We start from the raw sequence: 24,293 nt of genomic DNA on the forward strand, positions 1-24,293 counted from the left end.
TCTGTGCAGCCTCCCTGAAGGTCAGTCTGTTCTCAGTCTCAGCAGATGATGGTGGTGGTAAGCCTACGTAGTCCCGGTTGATAGGCCTACGGGTCTTGATTTAAAAAAAAAAAATTAACATGATGCACAGGATCTCAGAAGCCTTTTCTGCTATTTTTAAGGTCAAAGTGGAGCTCAGGTTAGTTTCCTTTCTCCCTAAGGTAGTGTTGGCATTTCACGTTAATCGGTCGGTTTCCTTACCGGTTCTGGGTGAATGCATCAGTTCAGAGGAACAGCAGTGAAAATACCAAACTGACTCGCTACTACTCAAGATGGATGTCTCCAGACTGCCTTGCACAGTATGCATTTGCCATAGAATGGGTGTGGTCCCTCCTATATGGGTATCCTCGTGTATCTCTACGGCACAGAAATTTACTAAAGATTCTTTATAGCGTCCCACTGGCCTTGGTAAAACTGGTTTCCCATCCCCAAGGGACTATCGGTTCAACCTTCATTAAGGCTTCATGTGTTCAACTTAATAACACAGAATCAATATGCTCTTCTGCATCCCACCCTAACTCTGATGATTTGAAAATTGAGAAGTGCCTAGTTTCTTCCTTGGATATGCCATACCCTGCTGATGCTTCTTTTGACCTTAGACACACTTCATTCCCATTGCCTCAGGTGCAAACTTAGGGGTTTCTTTACTAAATTACAGGACATGACATTACATTGTCCAACTAAAACAAAGCGGAGAAATATTTCTTCACTCAATGTGTAATTTATTTTGGAATTTGTTGGTGGAGAATGTGGTAAAAGCAGGCAGTATAGCAGGGTTTAAAAAATTTCCTAGAAGAAAGGTCTGTAAGCCATTATTAAGATGGGACTTGGGATAATCCACTGCTTATTTCTAGGATAATTGGCTCTTGCAATCTAGATTGGCCACTGTTGGAAACAGGATACTGGACTTGATGGATCTTTGGTCTGTCCCAGTATGGCAACTCTTATGTTCTATACCACTCATGTAGTAAGGTTTTGCAGTTAACCATACTGTAATCGCTAAAATTAGCAAGCAGTAACAGCAACACCTTTGTGTCAACTGTTAGGGGGCATCCTTGACATTTTCGCATTCAGTTAATGCTGAGAAAAATATATATATATTTTTTCTTTTTTAAACTATTGTTAAGTGTATGACAGAGTTGAGGCAGTGTTAATTCTAAGGCTCAGTCCCCTGCACATTCCACATCTCTTTCCAAATTAGCCTTTTAACTTGAAAATTATCATGTTATCTTATTTAACTGCAATTAACATATGTCAGTGCTGCTTAGTAAATAGACTGCTTACATGGTAACTCTGGGAACAGAGAAATGAACTGTATCTGAATGTAACATACATTAATCTATCAATAAGAAGGTACGAGGTAAATAAAAAAAACTTAGGGCTCCTTTTACGAAAGTGCGCTAGGGTTTTTAGCGCACGCACAAAATTACCGCACACAGTAGCTGAAAATCTACCACCTCCTAAAAAGGAAGCGGTAGTGGCTAGCGTGCGCGGGAGCGCGCGTTAAGGCCCTAGCGCATGTTTGTAAAAGGAGCCCTTAATGCAGACATGGTACACAAGAGAAACACCTGACAGCTCCTCTGTTTTGTTGTCTGTTTTAGGTCATTGCCAGAATCATAGATGGAAGCAGGTTTGATGAGTTCAAAGCCTTCTATGGAGATACATTAATTACAGGTATGACTGAATCCCTGCCTTTATCATAATGTGCATATGTGTAACTTCTAGTATAAACTCCAGCCCTGTGCACAAGAGATTTAGTAGGGGTTTCCTTCAGGGGCCCAAAGAACTTAATAGAATTAACATAGCAGTAGACTTCCTTACAATTCTGTTGTTGAAATAAGCAAAATTCTCTGAGGATAAGCAGGCATAATATTATTGCATGTGGATGACATTATCTATAAAACCTGGTACGGACACTGACAAGTGCACTGTCACTTTAAATGTTTAGGCAGTGCCCACACCATACACATGCAGGTGCCTTCCCATCTGACATCAGCTTGTATGACCATCAGTTCTTATATGTCTTTATTTTCTTCTCAATGCATCAAACTTGGACATCTTTTTGTGCCGTCACAATTTAATTTTATTATACTTTTCATAATTCTCCATTTTTCTCTCTCTCTTTTTTTTTTTTTTTATCCATTCCATTGAATTTGGTTAAATTTTCTTCATTTTTGTTTTTTGACCTTCGGGCCAGTTTGAGATCTTTTTTGTTCTAGAGAGCATTGATGGTTTTCAGTATACTTTTCACTTGAGCTTCTGGGGCCATTGAGGGTGCTTCATAGCTTCAGGAAATGTATTTGATGTAATAGGACACAAAAGAACAGGGGAAACAAAACCACAAAATTCCAAACAACAAAGACAAAGTGGAATTGTCCCAATCAGAATGGTGCACAAAATAAGTGTCTTTCAACTCATCTGATAGATCCAAATACCTTTATTCATCCAAAGTTCCGTAAATCCATACAATGACTCAATGACTCGACATACACATGTTTCGGCCTACCCGGCCTGCATCAGGAGTCTTGAGAGTCTTCGGGTGTGCAGTAAACCAGAAAATACACAACCCAAGCTAAACGCTGCTTCAAACTTGTAGGAGCACTGAAAAGCGCCGCGGCCTTGCCTTTACTGCACACCCCTCCCATGTTTTCACTCCCTCTGTTACAAATCTTGGTATTATCTGGCCAAATCTTGGGACAAATTTATCCCCATCCCCGCAGGAACTCAATTTCCCCATCCCTGCGAGTTTTGTCCTTGCTCCTGCCCCATTCCTGTAAGCTCTGCCTTAACTGCACAAGCCTCAAACACTTATGATTTTAAAGTGTTTAAAGTGTATGCAGATGAGGACAGAGTGGGCAGGTATGCAAAAATGAGTTTCCTTGGGGATGAGGAAAAATTTGTCCCAGTGTCATTCTCTAGTGTTGAGCATCAGGTTATTTTCAAAGGCAAGACTCAATGTTGTCTTTCTCATCCATCAGGGGATGTAGCAGGTAAGAAAGCTAAAGAGCATAAACATTCTTCCCCTTCTAAGCAAGGCATGGTGTCATCCCAGGCGTCTGCCACTTCAATGTGTAGTAAGCATCAATGCATTGTACATCACTCTCCATCTTGCAGATCATGTCTTCAAGGTGTGCCTCGACATCGAGGTGTCTCATTCCCAGACAACATGTACCACACACTGCTTCTACACTGACGTCTCTTGGGTGCAGACACTGACTCTCCTGGAGGAGAGCTGGGTTATGCTTAAACAAGATCTTTTGGGGCTACTACTGCAGGTGCAGTTTACACAGCCTTTAAATGCATCCTTGCCTGCCTTAGCTAAGCTCAAGGATATGTTGAGGCATCAAATCGAGGGCTGAGGTTGTGCACACCTGCTCGACATTGAGCATCAGGGTATGTACAAGCTCATTCCATACATTCATAGTCATCAACAGAGGAGTTTTCTCCTGGGTCAGAGTGTCAACCCCTTCTTCAACGCATACTCCCAGATTTGCCTAGGAGAGAGTATTTTGAGAAGTTTGACTTGGATATCTCAAACCACTCTGGTGAGCATCTGCCAAACTTGTCAGCAGAAAAATCCAATGGCATACCTTCTGAGCCTTCTCCTCCAACTCAAAAGCATAAGTCTCCAGAGAATATATCCTTTACTGGCTTTAAAAGATAAATGGGTCAAGCTCTTCCTATTAAAAGGAGACGGAGGAAGAACTTCACTCGGAGCTTTTTGAGCTTCTTAACTATGAATCACCTCCAACTTGCAAGATACCCTATTTAAGAACCGGAAACCCTTCTATCAGTCTAGGAAGCTCCTAAAAAAATTGACACAACCTCAACATCACTCTCTAGTTGTGGAATATGCTCAAACAATGCAAGATCATATGATTCTGTTCCTCCATGAAGGGAAGCCAGAGTATTAGACTCTTGGTAAATTCATTTTTCAATCATCCATGCTCATCAATAGAATTATGGACTACCAGATTTGTTAACTAAGAATCTACTCAGCATTGCTTATTCAATCCAGTAACCCTAAGAACTCTATAGCTTTCACCTTCTTTATTATGTAATAAGATTATATTGCTGACTTTGATTGTAACCTCTTCGCTGATTGTCCAGCACCTCTTGCTGTAAACCGCCTTGAACTTATATGGCTTTGGCGGTATATAAGAATAAAAATTATTATTATTTATTATTATTCTTCCATTTATTTAAAATCTTTGCCTAAATAACTTTCAGAGTATGAGGAATTTCAACAATTTTTCAAGAACTTGTTCATTATGAGAAAATTCCTAGCTAGAAGCATATTTGATGCATTTGATGTTTCTTCTAGAACATCAGCCATGGCAATGGCTAAGCGTCATTTATCTTGGCTCAGAGTCTCTGATCTGTAAACTTAGTCTAGGAACATCTTTCAGATTTTCCTTGCAAGGGTGATGATCTGTTTGGAGACAAAGTTGAAGATAAAAAATTTTTTAAAACCCCACAGTATGTTAACTTTGTCTAAGCCTCAAATCTCTGTTATCATCTTCTAGAAGATACTATGCTCCATCTAGACATTCATACTACTACAACACAAAATGTCGTTATAGTCGGCCATCTTCATCATCCTCTAGGCCTGCTGGTTAGCGTTCCTGTGCAAAACAACAAAAGTCACAACAGTCTCAACTTCATTCTCTGTCCAAACAGCAGTCATCCTTTTGACTCTTTTTCTAGAGAGCATGTTCCCCTCATTCTACCTCCACTCTTCCTATCAGAGGCATATTGCTCTATTTTCACCAAAGTTGGATTCTTATCACAGCAGATCAGTGAGTGCTTTAAGTTGTTACTCAGAACTATGCCTGATCAAAAAGTCTTCAATCCACCCATCCAAAGAGTCTCTCTTCAACTCCCTCCACAAAACTCTCCTTCACAAGACTCAGCCCTTCTCCAGCTAAACGCAATAGAATCTGTTGTTCTGTAGGAGAGGTTGGGAGTCTTCCTCAAAGTATTTTCTGATGCCAAAAAAGCCTGGAGGCCTTCAACCTATTCTAGACCTCCAAAGTCTAAACAAATTTTTGCTGAAGAAGTTTCGTATGGTCTCTCTGGGAACCCTTCTATTTCTACTAGAAAAAGGAGATTGTCTTTTGCTCTCTAGATTTCAAAGAAATCGCTATCCATCACACTCGCATATACATCCTACCTGCTCACAGGAAGTATTTGCACTTCCGCATAGGTCACTGACATTTGCCCTTCAGTCTAGCCTCTTTTCCTCATGTCTTCATGGAATACCTAGTAGTTGTTGCAGCAACCCTTTTCTCAAGGGGATTTCACATATTTTCCTACTTAAACCACTGGTTGATCAAAGCTTCATCTCAAGAATCTGTGAGAATATATGTCTGCTGAGCTCAGCATGCCATAACCTCAATAGTTTATCTCCTAGATCTTCTTTGGTTTGTTGTCAACTACCAAAAGTCACATCCACAGCCGTCTAAAATCTTGGAATTCATAGGAACACACCTTTCAGGTTCAGGCTTTTCTATCTGAGCAGAAAGTCGACAGTCTCATTCATTTGTATCAAACAATTCCCATTCTCAAGTGCATTTCCACACGCTAGATGTTATGTCTGCTAAGTCCCATGGCATCGATGGTTTGTGTGATCCCATTTGCATGCCTTCACTTCAGAATTCCACAGTGGGCCTTACAAATACAATGATCTTAAGCCATGGGTTCACGCTGTGCTTCACTTCGTCACCCCAGATCTATGGCACTTTCTCCAATGATCGATGGTTGCATATAATCTTACCCAGGGTGCCTCTTTCCAGCCCTCTCCCCACCAAAAATTTCTAACCACAGATGTTTCAATGCCAGGCTTGGGAGCTCATCTAGATGGTCTCCAGGGTCTCACCATGAACAGATACTCCATATTTTCTAGAGCTGTGAGCAATGGAGAATGCTTTCAAATTCCAGGACTTCCTCCTTCAACAGGTAGTACTTGTCCATATGGACAACCAGTTTATGTTCTATTTGAACAAACAAGGAGACAAGGGGTCTTATCCCTTTTGTCTTGAGGCAATTGAGATTTGGAATTGGGCCACTGCTAGTTGGATACTTCTCAGGGCAGTTTACTTGGCAGGTAAGCAAAATGTGTTGGCATACAAGTTGAGCAGGCTTCTTCAGCTCACAAATGGGACCTCAGCACAACAGTCATACATTTGATTCTCTCTTGACAGGGAACACCAGACATAGACTTCTTTGCTTCCCCTCAGAACAGCAAACTTCCACAATTATGTTCCAGACTCTTTGCCCCCAATCGCATTGCAATGGACGCCTTTCTACTTCACTTGGGTGGGGGGAGGGAGGGGACAAGTTCCTCTTTGCATTTCCTCTAATCCCTCTTAATAGGGAAAACTCCACTCAAGCATTGCCAAGAACGGGCACCATGATCCTCATAGCGCCCCTTTAGCCGTGCCAAGTTTAGTTTCCTCTCTTCCTAGAGTTCTTCATCAGGAAAATGTGGAAACTTCAACTGTTTCCAACATTGCTAACTCAGAACAAAGGGTCCCTACTTCATCCCAATCCCCCCTCATTAGTATTAACAATTTTGTTATTGAACTGATGGTTCTACAAGCCGATGTAGAGAGGAAGGCACTGGCACACATGCAGTATGGGCTCTGTCTAAAGATTTAAAGTGACAATGTTCTTGGTAGTGTCCTTACTGGATTCCATGGATGACAACATCCACATGTGAAAATATATGCCTGCTGTTCTTGGAGAACACATGCTACAGGTATGTATCTTTGCTATTAATGTCTTGTGTTTTCTTTGGTTTTGCTGTATGTTCACATAGTTCTAAATATTCCTGCAGTTTTAGTTGCTGGATCCATCCAGTGCATCAGGGCTGTGCCTGGTTGCTTGGCAGTTCAGCTGCATGGTACTGCTGTTGCATGATGGTCTCCCTCACCTTCAGTTACCATTCATGGTACCTCTGTAATATCCTGAAAAAATTTAACTGAATTTACTCTATCTTGCCTTTTTGAAAGTGGAGCGTTTTAACTGCATCATTCTATCACTACTTGTACATAAGGAAATCTGCCTTCTTTGATTTCTTTGCTAGTGATTCCTGGGCTTCTGCTTGCTGTGAGTTTGGGGTGAATTAAAAACAAGTATTAGAAGATGAATCTGTGATGATTTACTGCTGATTTTCCTGCTCTAATCTTACTCTTGACAAGATTTTTTGGTATAGTTTAACTTTTCTTGTAGTGCCACAAATCTTTACTCCCATACTAGAATTTTTACTCCAGCCCTGAGCTACAGTAAAGGGTCATCCTAAGTGAGTGCAGTACTTTGAAATGTGCAAATGTATACGTATAAAAATGAAGATGAGAGAGTTGGAATATATAGCATTGAATAAAGAAGTTGCTATAGATATAAATTGGCATCTTGTAGATCTAATGGAATGAGGATAGCCAATGGGATGTAGTGATGCCAGTCTGCAAATGATTTTACATTTCAGGATGGAACAAATGGTAGAGGGATGGCCCAGTGTGTTAGGGGGTTTTAATTCAAACAGGAGAAAAGCTCTGCAGGAAACAAAATGCACTATCAAATTTTTATGGATAAAAATCTGTGAGAAAGGAAAGAGAAAACCAGAAAGGGGTACTACTTTCTAACTAGCCCAAAGCAACAGACAGATAATTACATGCTTGAATAAATTAAGGAAACTAACAAAATTGGCAACATAATAATAGTGGGTGGTGATTTCAATTATAAATATTTCACATATTGTTCTGCTTCACCCATATTCGATATTGTGGTATGATTTCAATTATCCCATTATTGTCTAGGTAAATGTCAAAATCAAGACATGCTGGAGCGAGAACTTCTAGATGAAATAAATCACTTCTTTAAGATCATAAGAACATAAGAATTGCCGCTGCTGGGTCAAACCAGTGGTCCATCGTGCCCAGCAGACCGCTCATGCCCTAACTGAAATTAACCTTACCTGCATACGTTCCAGTTCAGCAGGAATTGTCTAACTTTGTCTTGAATCCCTGGAGGGTGTTTTCTCTTATAACAGCCTCCGGAAGAGCGTTCCAGTTTTCTAGCACTCTGGGTGAAGAAGAATTTCCTTATGTTTGTACAGAATTTATCCCCTTTTAACTTCAGAGAGTGCCCTCGTTCTCTCTACCTTGGAGAGGGTGAACAACCTGTCTTTATCTGCTAAGTCTATTCCCTTCATTATCTTGAATGTTTCGATCATGTCTCCTCTTTTCAAGGGAGAAGAGGCCCAGTTTCTCTAATCTCTCACTGTACGGCAACTCCTCCAGCCCCTTAACCATTTTAGTCGCTCTTCTCTGGACTCTTTCGAGTAGTACTTTGTCCTTCATGTAAGGCGATCAGTGCTGGACATAGTATTCCAGGTGAGGGCGTACCTTGGCCTGGTACAGCCGGCATGATAACCTTCTCTGATCTGTTCATGATCCCCTTCTTAATCATTCCTAGCATTCTGTTCGCCCTTTTCGCTGCCACCGCATATTGCATGGATGGCTTCATCGACTTGTCAACCAGTACTCCCAAGTCTCTTTCCTGGGGGGTCTCCCCAAGTACCGCACCGGACATTCTATGTTCATGTATAAGATTTTTGTTACTGACATGCATCACCTTACACTTATCCACGTTGAACCTCATTTGCCATGTCACGGCCCATTTCTCGAGCATGTTTGTCACATTGCAGGTCTTAGCAATCCTCCTGCGTCTTAACTACTCTGAATAATTTTGTGTCGTCTGCAAATTTAATCACCACACTCGTCATACCAACTTCCAGATTGTTTATAAATATGTTGAAGAGCACAGGTCCAAGCACCGAATCCTGTGGCACTCCACTCGTGACACTTTTCCAGTCCGAGTATCATCCATTTACCCCCACTCTCTGTTTCCTATCCGTCAGCCAGTTTTTAATCCACGTGAGTATTTCACCCTCGATTCCATGGCTCGCAATTTTTCGAAGTAGTCATTCATGCGGAACCTTGTCGAACGCCTTCTGAAAATCCAGATATACAATGTCGACCAGGTCACCCTTGTCTATCTGCCTGTTTACTCCCTTGAAGAAGTGCTGCAAGTTCGTCAAGCAAGATCTTCCTTTGCTGAAGCCATGCTGTCTGATCCTCATCAGATTGTGTCCATCAAGGTGATCAATGATGCGATCCTTTATCAGCGCCTCTACCATCTTTCCCAGTACCGAGGTCAGCTGGTTTAGGAGCCATCAAGTGGGAGAGCTATTAAGATCTAGTCCGTAGTGGAACCATAGAAATGCAAGAGGTAGTGACAGGGCAACTTGGTGATAGTAATCCTGATATTATCAAATTTTACCTTAAAACTGAAGGGAGAGCACTAAGGAAATTTCCGCAATGGCATTTAACTTTCAGAAGGGGGACTATGATAAAATGAGTAAAATGGCTAGAAAAAATTAAAAGGAGCAGTTGCCAAGGTAAAAAGTTTACATCAGGTATGGCTTTGGTTTAAAAAGGCCATCTTTAAAGCCCAAATCAGATGAAAGAAGGCGAGCTGCTCCTGATGCTCATAGGGGACGTAAAAGGGGGAATAAATGAATTATTTACTGAGGAAGATGTAAGGGAAACACCATTCTAGAAAAGGATTTTTTAAATTATCAACAGTTTTTGTTGAACCAATGGATGAATCAAACACTGATGATGTAGTTCAATAAGTTTTACAATTCCCATCCCTTATTTTCCTCCCCTGAATTCCTTTGCCTTAACTCTTGATTGAAGGAAAAATCAAAATAAATCAAATAGAACAAGTGATATACATCAACAATGTCAAATACAATAGACAACTCCTCCAGCCCCAAATCCTATCCCAAAGCTTGTGTAATAAAGTTGAAAATGAATACAGGACCTTGACACGTATGACCCCATATCCCCTAGATAGCCCAGCCCTAAACCTACCCCATATCCCAACACCAGGAAAGAATTAACGGTGATGATTTGGAAGAACTGAAACAAATCTATGTGAAACCTGGATGATAACAATTAAGTTGAAAATCACTTGGACCCCGATGGTAGACACTACAAAAAGTTGAAAAAATAATAATTAAAAAAGGGCTGCACATTGATTAATCGCAATTAAAATTTATGATCGCATAAAACGGCCCCCCTCCCCTCACGTTTCCTTCTACACTCGTACATTGGCAAATATAGTTAGCAGAAGTAAATTCTCAGAACTAACGTTTTAATTACTAAAATGAAAATAAATAATTTTTCTTACCTTTGCTGCTTGGTGATTTTATTTTTCTAATCATTTTGTTCCATCTTTAAAATCATCAGGCAACAAAGATAAGAAAAATGATTTATTTTCATTTTAGCAATTAAAACGTTAGTTATCCCAGGACAAGCAGGCAGGTATTCTCACTAGTGGGTGATGTCATCCGACAGAGCCCCGATACGGACGTCTCACAAGCATGTCTTGCTTGAAGAAACTCAGAAGTTTCGAGATGCCCGCACCGCGCATGCACCAGTGCCTTCCCGCCCGATGGTCCGGAAAATATGTGGTCAAACCTAAAATCCATCCTGAACGAAGCATCTAGCCGCTACGTAAAAACAGTAAGCAAACGCCGGAGAAACAAAAAACCACAATGGTTCAACAAGGAAATTTCTGACCTCATTAAAATGAAAAAAGAAACATTTATTACCTACAAACATCTTGGGAAAAGGGAGGCAAAAGAAGACTATCAGGCCAGATCTAAGGCTGTCAAAAAGGCAGTCAGGGAAGCCAAACTTCAAACAGAGGAAGATCTAGCACGGAACATTAAAAAAGGGGACAAATCCTTCTTCAGGTACATTAGCGACAGGAAGAGAAACAAAAATGGAATAGAACGCCTTAGGAAATCAGATGGAAACTACGCAGAATCTGATACTACCAAAGCAGAACTGCTAAACGAATACTTCTGCTCAGTATTCACCTGTGAAGCACCGGGAGATGGTCCGCAACTACAAATAAGAAACAGCCAAAATGACCTGTTTCGTGATTACGAGTTTACACCTAGTAATGTCTACCACGAACTTTCAAGACTCAAAGTAGACAAAGCTATGGGGCCAGACAATCTACACCCCAGGGTACTCAGAGAGCTGAGTGAAGTTCTGGCTGAACCACTATCCGTACTCTTCAATCTTTCCATGCGCACGGGAATAGTACCCCTAGACTGGAAAACAGCTAACGTAATTCCACTCCACAAAAAGGGCTGCAGAACGGAGACAGGAAATTACAGACCGGTGAGTCTTACATCCATAGTGTGCAAACTCATGGAAACACTGATCAAACAGGAACTTGACAAAATTCTAGATGAAGAAAATCTACGTGATCCACAGCAACACGGATTCACCAGGGGAAGGTCCTGCCAATCTAATCTGATTGACTTCTTTGATTGGGTGACCAGTCATCTGGATGCCGGTGAGTCCCTTGACGTGATATACTTGGACTTCAGCAAAGCTTTTGATAGCGTTCCACACCGCAGGCTGTTGAACAAACTAAAATCGATGGGATTAGGGGATACATTCACAACATGGGTAAGGGATTGGCTAGATGGTAGGCTTCAAAGGGTGATGGTAAACGGTACCCCCTCCAAAACGTCAGCAGTGATGAGTGGAGTACCTCAGGGCTCCGTCTTAGGGCCGATTCTATTCAATTTATTCATAGGAGATTTGACCCAAGGACTTAGAGGAAAAGTATCACTGTTTGCCGACGATGCCAAACTATGCAACATAGTTGGCAAAAGCAGTGCGCCTGACTTTATGACGCAGGACCTAAGACAGCTTGAACAGTGGTCATCAACTTGGCAGCTGGGCTTCAATGCTAAAAAATGTAAAGTAATGCACCTAGGCAAAAAAAATCCACACAGAACTTACACACTAAATGGTGAAACCTTGTCCAGGACCACGGTGGAACGTGATTTAGGAGTGATCATTAGCGACTATATGAAGGCTGCCAATCAAGTAGAGAAGGCATCGTCCAAGGCAAGACAAATGATGGGCTGTATCCGTAGGGGTTTTGTCAGCAGAAAACCTGAAGTCATAATGCCGCTGTACAGATCCATGGTGAGACCTCATCTCGAGTATTGTGTTCAATTCTGGAGACCACACTACCGAAAAGATGTGTTGAGAATTGAGTCGGTTCAGCGAATGGCTACCAGGATGGTTTTGGGGCTCAGGGAACTCACGTATGAAGAAAGGTTAAAAAAACTGCGGATGTACTCACTGGAGGAGCGAAGAGAGAGAGGGGACATGATTGAGACCTTTAAGTATATTACTGGGCGTATAGAGGTGAAAGATGATATCTTCAGTCTTACAGGGCCCTCAGTAACCAGAGGACACTTGCTGAAAATCAGGGGAGGGAAATTTCAGGGTGATGCGAGGAAGTACTTCTTCACTGAAAGGGTGGTAGATCATTGGAACGAGCTGCCTCAGAGGGTGATTGAGGCCAGCAGCGTGTTAGAGTTCAAGAGAAAATGGGATATTCATGTGGGATCTCTAGGAGAGTAAGAATCAGGGAGTGGGTCATTGGTATGGGCAGACTCGATGGGCTATAGCCCTTTTCTGCCGTCAATTTCTATGTTTCTATGTGTCTCCTCAGTTCTTTTTCTTCCGCGGAGCTGAGAAATCTATCTTCAATTTTGCGCCCATTGAATCTCTTTTTGCCTTCTGTTTTTGCCGCGGGTTGAGTTCTTTTGGCTCTCCTGTGCATTTGTTTCTTTCTTTGATTTCTTTAAAAAAAAAAAAAAAAATTTTTCCTCCGACACCGGGTCGGCCGCGTGGCTGGGGCCCCGCGCCTTCGACCTTGCGGCGGAGCTTTTCCGGCCTATGTCCCGGCCGATCACCGGTTTTAAGAAGTGTAGCAAGTGCCAGCGCGCGATTTCGCTCACGGACCCTCATCGACGCTGCTTACAGTGTCTGGGACCGGATCACTTCCCGAAATCGTGCCGGCCTTGCTCCACGTTAACAGCGAGAGCGTTTAAGCGCCGCTGTCTGCTGTGGGAGTCCATATTCAAGATGGAAGCTTCGTTGGATCCGTCAGCTTCGACATCGACTGGTGCTTCGACTTCATCGGCGAAGCCCTCTGCCTCTCCGGCTGCTTCGGGCCTTCTGAAGCCGGCATCGTTCATGCCGGTTTCGGCCTCGACTTCGGCGCCAGTGCCTTCCTCCGTCTCCTCGGAGCAGGTATCGGCCCCTACAGTTCCACCGGTGGTGCTTAAAGTGCCGAAGGCTGGCAAGCAGAAGCATGCGGCACCGAAAGAGCGCGGAGACCGTGCGGAAGGGCCCCCTTTTGGTGCGGATCCCTCCATATCGGCTTCGTTGCGGTCCATACTGGAGGCTCAGTTTGTGGAACTCATGACCACCATGGGACCCCGGCTGATTGCCTCAATCCAGGGTGACCTCCCCATTCCGGTTCCGAGGGGCGGACCGCCCCCTCCTCCTCCGCCGCGCCGCACGACCTCGTTGCTCGGCGAGGAGGAGCGGCGAGCGGTGTCCGGGTCCTCGAGACGGTCCTCGGTTAGTGCTATGCCTCCTTTGGAACCGATTCCCTCGAGGAAGGCCTCCCTTAGTGATATGCCTCCCTTGGAGCCTATCCCCTCGAGGAAAGCTTCGTTTAGTGATTTGCCTCCATTGGAACCTGTGACCCCGCCCCATGATACTGTGTGGCGTCCACCTTCGAGGCCTCCCAGTCCGGGGCATAGCAGAAAGCAGGACGAGTTCTTCCGGACCCCCTATCAAGCATGGGTGGCGTCGGGGGAGGCACCAGCTCTTCCGCCTCTTCGTTCGACGGCCTCGAGTCCGATCTGCTCCTTGGAGGCTTCTGATCAGGTTTTTCACAGACGGGCTCGATCCCCTTCCAGGCATCGTGAGGGGCATCGATCCAGACACTCCTCGAGACATTCCTCTCGACACTCGACCGTCTCGCCTCAGAAGAAATTGCCTCGGATGGGTATGCTGCTTCGGCTGGGTCTCCTCCGGGCCCGGAGTTCGAGGACCCCGAGGTTTTCTACTCACCCTGTTGCTCTCAGACCTCTATGGAGCCCGAAGCCTCGTCTTCTTCTAGCCCTTCTCGTAAACCGGCGACGGCGGACCAACTGTCTTTTTCCTCATTTCTCAGACAGATGGCGGATGACATGGACATTACTCTCGATGCTGGGTCTCGATACTCCAAGGAGTACCTCGACACCATGCACTTGCCTCATCCTCCAGCCGAGTCCTTGCGCCTCCCTCTGCACAAGCTCCTCGACCAGACCTTCATGAGGTGCTTTGAGTCTCCTTACTCTATCCCTGCGGTCCCTGGAAAATTGGATGCTCGGTACCGCACGGTGCATCATAAGGGCTTCGAGGGCCCTCAGCTTTCTCACCAGTCCCTCCTGGTCGAATCCTCGCTCAAGCGGTCTCATCCTGGCCAGGTCTATGCTTCAGTGCCTCCGGGACGCGAGGGCAGAACCATGGATAAGTTTGGTCGACGCATCTATCAGAATTCGATGATGACGTCCCGAGTCCTGAATTACAATTTCCACTTCGCCGCCTACTTGGAATTTTTTCTGCCTGTGCTTCGGAAATTCACACCATACATCGAGTCCCAGGCTCGGTTTGAGTTTGAGGAAGTAGTTGCTTCGCTGTCACAGCTTCATCTTCAGTTGATGCAATCTGCATATGATGCTTTCGAGCTCTCGGCACGAGCAGTGGCCTGTTCTGTGGCGATGCGCCGGTTGGCCTGGTTGCGGACCATTGACATGGACCCGAACCTTCAGGACCGCCTGGCAAACGTCCCGTGTGCTGGGGCGGATCTTTTTGACGAATCCATCGAGACAGTCATGAAGAAATTGTCCGATCATGAAAAGTCCTTTCAGTCCATTCTTAGGCCGAAGCCTAAGCCTCAACAGTCTCGACCCTCTCGTCCACCGTTGATTTATCAGCGACGTTATCAACCGAGGCAAACTCCGCCTGCGAGGCAACTGGCGAAGCGACAGCCTCCTCAGAAGGGTCAGCCAAAGTCTCAGTCGCCTGCTGTCCCTAAGGCCACTCAGCCTTTTTGACTGTTTCGTCGAGGGCATAACCAACCTCGTTCTGTCTCCCCCTGTTTTTCCCATCGGAGGGCGCCTCCATCATTTTTATCATCGCTGGGAGGCCGTAACCACCGACCTCTGGGTCCTTACTATCATCAGGGAAGGATACTCTCTTCATTTCCATCGGGTCCCTCCGGACCACCCGCCAAGAGAGTATCCTTCCAACTTGACACAGACCGCCCTTCTTCTTCAGGAAGCCCAGGCCTTGCTCCGGCTCCGGGCCGTCGAGCTGGTCCCTGTGGACCAACACAACCAGGGGTTTTACTCCCGGTACTTCCTTGTTCCGAAGAAGACGGGCGACCTGCGCCCCATTTTGGACCTCAGGGTCCTCAACAAATTCCTAGTCAAAGAGAAGTTCCGCATGCTGACCCTTTCTTCTCTCTACCCCCTCCTCGAGCAGAACGACTGGTTATGCTCTCTGGATCTCAAGGAGGCCTACACTCACATTCCCATTCATCCGGCCTCTCGCAAGTTCCTCAGATTTCGGTTGGGACATCTGCATCTGCAGTATCGAGTGCTTCCCTTCGGCCTGTCATCGTCTCCCAGAGTCTTCACGAAGTGTCTGGTAGTGGTGGCCGCGGCACTCCGGAACCGGGGTCTTCAGGTTTTCCCCTACCTCGACGACTGGCTCATCAAGGCGCCCTCGGCCTCGGAGGTCATCTCGGCGACCCTGTCCACGGTTCTGTTCCTGCAGAGTTTGGGATTCGAGATCAACTTTCCCAAATCTCATCTACAACCTTCACAGTCGCTCCCCTTCATCAGGGCGGTCCTGGATACCATCCACCTCAGAGCATTCCTTCCTCCTCAGCGCCTGGAAGCTCTTCTTCGTCTCTGCCAGTCTGTCTTCTCGCCAATCCATCTCAGCGAGACACATGATGGTCCTCCTGGGCCACATGGCCTCTACAGTTCATGTGACGCCGTTTGCCAGACTCCATCTCAGAATTCCTCAGTGGACCCTGGCGTCTCAATGGATTCAGGTGTCGGAGCCGTTGACTCGACACATCGTCGTCACTCCTGCTCTTCGGCAGTCTCTACTTTGGTGGATGACCTCTTCGAATCTATCCAGAGGTTTGCTGTTTCACACTCCTCCCCACCAGAAGGTTCTCACAACCGATTCCTCGACCTATGCCTGGGGAGCACATCTGGATGGTCTTCGCACTCAGGGATTCTGGGCCAGTGCGGACCGCCTCCATCAAATCAATCTTCTGGAGCTCAGAGCCATCTTCAATGCTCTTCAAGCTTTTCAACATCTTCACGACATGGTGGTCCTCATTCGCACAGACAATCAAGTCGCCATGTATTATGTCAACAAGCAGGGGAGCACGGGCTCGGCCTCCCTCTGCCAGGAAGCTCTCAGAGTCTGGGATTGGGCGGTTCGCCACAACACCTTCCTCAAAGCTATCTACATTCAGAGGAAGGACAATGTCTTGGCGGACAACTTAAGTCGTCTCCTCCAGCCTCACGAATGGACACTGCATTCCTCGCCCCTTCGTCAGATCTTTGCACAGTGGGGGACGCCTCAGATAGACCTCTTTGCGGCTCCCCACAACTTCAAACTGCCTCACTTTTGCTCCAGGATCTACACTCCTCATCGCCTCGAGGCAGATGCCTTTCTGCTGGATTGGGGGAATCGCTTTCTGTATGCGTTTCCTCCATTTCCTCTCATTCAAAAGACTCTGGTCAAGCTGAAGTCGGACCATGCCACCATGATTCTAATAGCTCCTCGGTGGCCCAGACAACCTTGGTTCTCCCTTCTACTTCAACTCAGCAGCAGGGAGCCATTCCTTCTTCCAGTGTTTCCTTCACTGCTTACTCAGCATCAGGGATCTCTACTTCATCCCAACCTGCAGTCTCTCCACCTGACAGCTTGGTTCCTCTCAACATAACTCCTCACCAGTTTTCCCAGGCGGTGAGGGATGTCTTGGAGGCTTCCAGGAAGCCTGCTACTCGTCAATGCTACTCCCAAAAATGGACTAGATTTTCTTCATGGTGTAGCTCTAACTCTAAGGAGCCTCAGCGAGCCTCCCTATCCTCTGTGTTGGACTATCTTCTACACCTGTCTCAGTCTGGTCTCAAGTCGACATCTATACGAGTCCACCTGAGTGCTATTGCGGCTTTCCATCAGCCTCTACAGGGGAAACCTCTCTCTGCTCATCCTGTGGTTTCCAGATTTATGAAAGGACTTTTTCATGTCAATCCTCCTCTCAAACCGCCTCCAGTGGTTTGGGATCTCAATGTTGTCCTTTCTCAGCTTATGAAACCTCCTTTTGAGCCTCTGAGCAAGGCTCCACTAAAGTTTCTCACTTGGAAAGTGTTTTTTCTGGTGGCCCTCATATCTGCTCGCAGGGTCAGTGAGCTTCAGGCCTTGGTGGCGGACCCACCTTTCACAGTTTTCCATCATGACAAGGTGGTCCTCCGCACTCATCTGAAATTCCTACCTAAGGTGGTCTCTGAATTTCATCTCAACCAATCCATTGTGCTTCCAGTGTTTTTTCCAAAGCCTCATTCTCATCCTGGAGAATCAGCTCTTCACACTCTGGACTGTAAACGTGCTTTGGCTTTCTACTTGGATCGCACCAAACCACACAGAACTGCTCCCCAACTTTTCGTCTCCTTTGATCCAAACAAGTTGGGACGACCTGTATCGAAGCGCACCATCTCCAACTGGATGGCGGCTTGTATCTCTTTCTGCTATGCCCAGGCTGGATTACACCTTCCCTGTAGGGTCACAGCCCATAAGGTCAGAGCAATGGCAGCCTCTGTAGCCTTCCTCAGATCGACACCGATTGAGGAGATTTGTAAGGCTGCCACTTGGTCCTCGGTTCATACATTCACCTCTCATTATTGTCTGGATACTTTCTCCAGAAGGGATGGACAGTTTGGCCAAACAGTGTTACAAAATTTATTCTCCTAAGTTGCCAACTCTCCCACCATCCCATTGAGGTTAGCTTGGAGGTCACCCACTAGTGAGAATACCTGCCTGCTTGTCCTGGGATAAAGCAATGTTACTTACCGTAACAGTTGTTATCCAGGGACAGCAGGCAGCTATTCTCACGCCCCACCCACCTCCCCTGGGTTGGCTTCTCTGCTAGCTACCTGAACTGAGGAGACACGCCCGGACCATCGGGCGGGAAGGCACTGGCGCATGCGCGGTGCGGGCATCTCGAAACTTCTAAGTTTCTTCAAGCAAGACATGCTTGTGAGACGTCCGTATCAGGGCTCTGTCGGATGACATCACCCACTAGTGAGAATAGCTGCCTGCTGTCCCTGGATAACAACTGTTACGGTAAGTAACATTGCTTTCTGAGAATTCACTTTTGCTGTCTACATTTTCCACTGTACGAGTATAGAAGGAAATGTGAGGGGGACCACTTTGTGATTAAAAAATGTAATTATGATTAATTGATGTGTAGCCCTAAAGAAAATTGCAGACTTACGAGGGACATTCAATAATTTATCTACCTGAGTATGAAAGAAAGTATCAATCATGTTGAAACAATGTGCATGTTGTGATATGTCTCAAGGTTGCTCATGCACATTTGCAGCTCAGTGTGAGTCTAACTTTCCAAGAGACAAGATGTTAGGAGAGTCCTTGCGAAGCAAGTAAGAAAGTGCTAGATTTGGAGCACTGTTAAGTGGTAAAATTACTCACAAAAGAAGGGAAAAAGCCAAAGGAGATCTATGACTGCAGTGTGGTGAATTTACCCCATCTTCCTACAAAGTAAAATTTTGGAGCAAGCAGTTTATGGGGTAGAAAGCCCATTGAAGATGACCCTCACACTAGGGAGAAGTTGTTCTTATTGGGAGCATCTTTATCTGGGATCCTATGAAGCAATGATTTCAACTGGACTTGGTTACCTCAATGCTGATTCTATCAGGCACTAAAAAGTCTCCTCTATTGCCAGCATAGGGGATGTTGCTTTCTATAAGAAAGCCATGCTTTTGTGGCGCATGGCCACAGGTGCGTCTGGAGGGGAATGCCCCGGTCCTTGGGAACTCCTTGGAGCTCTGAGGAGGGACAATTTAAGGTACATTATATTTTGCTAATTTGTTGGAATGGGGAAACATAAAGCAAAAACAAAATTTTTCCACCAGTTTCTGGTGGGCCTATGGATCGCCATATTGCACCTTTAGGCGATCTAAACCTCAACCAAAACTTGGTTTCTCCATTAGAGGTTTCACTATCTCCCCTAGAACTTATTCCCCCTTCTCCACCAGGACTTTGTGATAATGGGACTATATTAGGGGGTCCTATGTCAGAGATAGGAACTCAAAAGGAATTACAAGGCATTTCAAAATCATATTTTACTAAATTACCTCAAGCGGTGTTGCCAGATTCACAGTTGACTGTTCCTGTAACTGAAGATAAGCAAGATATTACCCTTAAAGATTTATGGGATCTCAAACAAAGGGTGTTAGGGATGTTAAGATCTGTTGTTTCTCTGAATAAGATCTTTTAATACAGGGGTGTCCAACCTTTTGGCTTCACTGGGCCGCATTGGCCGAAAAAAATGTTTCTGGGGCCTAAGAAGTAGCTGAAAACTTTGTTAATGTATATTCCAGTGTTTCCTTATTGGATAAACATCATAGCACAATGGAGTCTCAGATTTCAGTTTTACAAGCTGTTTCAGCATCAGCAATTAAAGTTTCTTGCAATATACATTTTAAAATAGAAATGCTTGAGAATGCTGATAAAGCCAGACATTTAAGATTTGTTAATTTTCCTATTACTCGTATTTGCTTTCACCCTAGATCCTTTTGAGGAAATACCTCAAAGAGATTCTAGGTTTGAAAAACGCTGCTACTTTTTCTTTTTTGAAATGTTACTATATATCTTCTAGAAAAAAGTTCTCAGGAGATCAAGGGGTTGATCTTTTGGTTTCATCAGAATTAGATTTAACTACTTTTTTTTTTTTTAGAGGATTCATAAGATATAATTCAGACAAGGTCAACTCTTTTAGTGACGTGCCTTAACGAAAATAATAAATCTTTGATAATGAAACTTTACTTTAAAAAGAAAGATGAAATCTTTTGTAGAGCTAAAGTGATGTTCCCTGATGTAGCAAGGGCAGCTCAGTTGAAGTGGAAGACTTTTTTAACTCTGAAGCCCGGAGTGTTGAACCTGAAAGCCACTTTTATTCTTAAATTTCCCTGTAAATGTTTAGCGAGTTTCAGAATCCTTATTATCCCAGGACAAGCAGGCAGCATATTCTTAACGCATGGGTGACGTCACCGACGGAGCCCCGGTACGGACACTTTTAACTAGAAAGTTCTAGTTGGCCGCACCGCACATGCGCAGGTGCCTTCCCGCTCGACAGAGGAGAGCATGGTCCCCAGTTTCTTCGTTTCCGCGGAGCGAAGAATACGCATGTATTTTTCAACGGCCGTTGAAATATCGGATTTTGCCTTCCCGCTCGCGTTTTTATCTTCCTTTTTCTTCTTTTACCTTCGGGTTTCTTTTTCGTTTTAAATTCCAAAAAAAACCTTTGTTTTCTCTTTATTTTTCGAACCGGCCCCGGCGGGGCCTGTTGTCACCATACAGGCCTCTGGTTTTGATTTTGCGGAGGCCGTGTTTCCCTTCATGCCCCCTCAGCTGGGCTTTAAGAAGTGCCAGCAGTGTGCACGTCCGATATCTCTCACTGACCCGTACAATTGGTGCCTACAGTGCCTGGGTCCAGAGCATTGGGCTGACACCTGCACCCGTTGTGCTACTCTTAAAAAATGTACATTAAAAAATAGACAGATCCAACAAAATATTCTTTTCGGCACCGGATCTGCCATGGAATCAGCCGCGCCGTCAACGGCATCGCAAAAGTCGGCACCGACTACTTCGACACCGCCTGATCCTTCCTCGGGGTCGCTGGCACCAGGTAAGCCGACTAAGAAGCCTTCCACTTCCCTTGAGCGCCCTCCTGCCACACCGGCGACGCCGGTCCTCCCGGCATCACGCCGACCCCGCAAACGCTCCGCCCCGATTTCGGTGAGTGCCTCGTCATCGGCCTCGTCATCGCCGGGGCATGGAGCGGCACCTATGGTACTGAAAAAGAAAAAAGCGGTACTGGTGCCCCCTCTGGACGACCGCATTGCGGCCATACTCCAAACCCAACTGCAGGAGCAACTACAACAACAACTCCAGCACTTGTTGCCCACACTGTTGGCCCCACTCCTTTTGGTGCCGGATCGGCCCGAGCCTCGCACCACACCACCGGTGTCGACACCATCGGTACCGTTGAACACCTCCATGCCGGTACTCGCGGCTGAACCACTTCATCCTCCGGTGCAACCACGCTCTGATGCCGACCCTCCCCGACATCGAGACCGACACCAGTCCCCCCGAGACCAGGACCGGCACCGATCTTCCTCCCCCGGTACCGTCTCGATGCGCTCTGGCAAATCTCTCTCTAAGACTCGCCATACTGAGCCATCCGCACCACCGTCCCGTCCCGCGCATACCGACGTCAGGGACCCGGACTTATGGGAAGAATCCCCACCCGGTACCGATGATGAGGCTTCATCAACGGACGAGGAACCATCGATGGTCGATACCAGTTCCAAACCTGAACAGTCCTCATTCACAAAATTTCTACGAGAAATGTCGGCAGCTCTGTCTATCCCTTTGGAGTCCGACTCTAAGAAGTCCCAGGCTTTCCTTGACGCCCTGGACTTCGAACAACCCCCCAAAGAATTTTTAAAGTTACCCGTCCACGACATTTTACGGGAAACTTTTTACAAAAATTGGGAAAACCCTCTCACGGTACCGGGTGCACCTCGAAAACTGGATAGTTTACATAGGGTCATTCCTATCCTGGGGTTCGACAAACCTCAACTACCCCATGAATCCCTTCTAGTGGAGTCCACTTTAAAGAAAACCCAGGGCTCCAGTGTTTATGCCTCTACTCCTCCTGGCAGAGAGGGCAGAACGATGGATAAATTTGGCAAGCGCCTTTATCAGAATTCCATGCTTGCCAACAGAGCTAATAATTACACCTTCCACTTCTTCTATATGAAGCATTTGGTGCAACAACTCTCCTCCTTCCAAAAGTACATCCCTGAACGCAAGGTCCTGGTTTTTCAACAACAACTTTCCAGTTTGCTCCAACTCAGGAAATTTATGGTGCGCTCCATTTATGACTCTTTTGAACTGACCTCTCGAGCATCTGCCATGGCTGTTGCCATGAGGCGCTTGGCCTGGCTGAGAGTTTCTGACCTCGATATTAACCACCAAGACCGCCTAGCCAACGCACCTTGTCTTGGTGATGAACTCTTTGGGGAGTCCCTGGACTCAACTACCCAGAAACTCTCGGCACACGAGACCAGGTGGGATATCCTGATCAAACCTAAGAAGAAAACTCCTCCTGCTCACCCCTACAAACAGCAGTCTTCCTATCAACGCAGGTTCTCGGCCAGACCTCTCAACCCGCCTCAACAACAACAGTCTCGCCGGCCTCGTCAGCAGCACCAGACTCAGGCACGTTCACAGTCTCACCCACCGACCAAGCCTCTCCCGCAGTCAAAACCATCTCAGCCCTTTTGACTCTTTTCTCCAGGGCATAGCCAGTCTCCCACCATCCTTGCCTCTTCCTCAGCCGATAGGAGGACGTCTTCAACTCTTCCTCAACCGTTGGGAGGTCATCACATCAGACCTGTGGGTCCTCAACACCATTCGCCACGGCTACTCTAAACTAAACTAAACTAAACCTTAGGTTTGTATACCGCATCATCTCCGCAAGCGCAGAGCTCGGCACGGTTTACAGAGGTTGAGAGGAAAGGAACTACAAAGATGGATATAGGAGAGGGAATAAGAAGATAGGGAGGGAACAGGGTACTAGAGAACGGGGGTGATTAGATTTTTGAAAAGAGCCAAGTTTTCAGGTGTTTACGGAAGGATTGGAAGGAGCTAACATTTCTGAGCGGGGATGAGAGGTTGTTCCAGAGTTCTGTGGTTCTAAAAGGGAGGGATGTTCCAAGTTTTCCTGCGCGGGATATACCTTTTGTAGATGGGAAAGATAGTTTCAGTTTTTGGGAGGATCTAGAGGAGAGTGGGTTAGAGGAATTCCAAAGGAGTGGGATAACGGGGGGTAGGATGCCATGTAGAATCTTGAAGGCTAAGCAGGCACATTTATAGAGGACTCTGGAGTATACTGGGAGCCAGTGAAGCTTGGAGAGGAGAGGGGAGACGTGATCAAACTTGCCTTTTGCGAAAATAAGCTTGGCCGCGGCGTTCTGAATTAGTTGAAGTCTGTGGAGGTTTTTCTTAGTTAGGCATATATAGATGGAGTTGCAGTAGTCCAGTCTGGAGAGGATGGTGGATTGAACGAGGATGGCGAAATGAGAATGGTGAAAGCAGGATCTTGCTTTCCTCAACATATGGAGGCTAAAGAAGCATTTTTTTACCAGGGAGTTGAGGTGATCACTGAAGGAGAGGGAGGAGTCTAGGACGAAGCCTAGGACTTTGCTTGAAAACTCAAGCTGGAGAGTGGGGCCGGAAGGTAGTGGAATGGAGGAGGGTAAATGGTCTGAAATAGGGCCAAGCCAAAGTAGTTTTGTTTTGGACTCATTTAGTTTCATTTGTACAGATTGGGCCCAGGATTGGAGGTTCGTAATACATGAGGATATGTTTTCAGTGAGGTTAGAGAGATTCGAGTCGGTCTCGAGGAGGATGAGGATGTCGTCAGCGTAGGAGTAGAGAGTTTCTAGGGGGGATAGATGAAGTAGTTTCAGAGAGGACATGTAGATGTTGAAAAGGATAGGGGAGAGGGGTGAGCCTTGCGGGACTCCACATTTCGGCTTCCAGGGGGGGGATGAGGTACCGTTTGTATTGACGGTGTAGGAGCGGAAGCGTAGGAATTTCGAGAACCAGTCTAGGACAGTGGAGCTTATGCCTATTTCGGAGAGTTGGAAGATTAGGATGTCGTGGTGAACGACATCGAAGGCTGCGGAGAGGTCGAATTGAAGAAGGGCAGCAGATTTGTTACGCGAATGGAGTTGTTGCACCTTAGAGATTAGTGAGGCCAAGAGGGATTCAGTGCTGAAGTTGGGTCTGAAGCCGAATTGGTGGGGTAGGAGGATAGAGAATCTTTCTAGGTAGGAAGAGAGTTGGATGGATATGATGGATTCTAATAGTTTGGTTAGGAGAGGGATATTTGCTATAGGGCGGTAATTT

General features: G+C 45.8%; 1 protein-coding gene across 1 annotated transcript in view; it reads left to right on the forward strand.

Annotated features, from left to right (window-relative positions):
• MCCC2 (methylcrotonoyl-CoA carboxylase 2) overlaps positions 1–24,293 on the forward strand; it is a 92,175-nt gene that overhangs the window by 42,265 nt on the left and 25,617 nt on the right. Inside the window, exon 11 of the mRNA XM_033929047.1 lies at positions 1,641–1,713. Coding sequence (XP_033784938.1) covers positions 1,641–1,713 — 73 coding nt within the window. The remainder of the gene's footprint in view (positions 1–1,640; positions 1,714–24,293) is intronic.

The sequence above is a fragment of the Geotrypetes seraphini genome, chromosome 1 (assembly GCF_902459505.1).
Source record: "Geotrypetes seraphini chromosome 1, aGeoSer1.1, whole genome shotgun sequence".
NCBI classification, from domain to species: domain Eukaryota; kingdom Metazoa; phylum Chordata; class Amphibia; order Gymnophiona; family Dermophiidae; genus Geotrypetes; species Geotrypetes seraphini.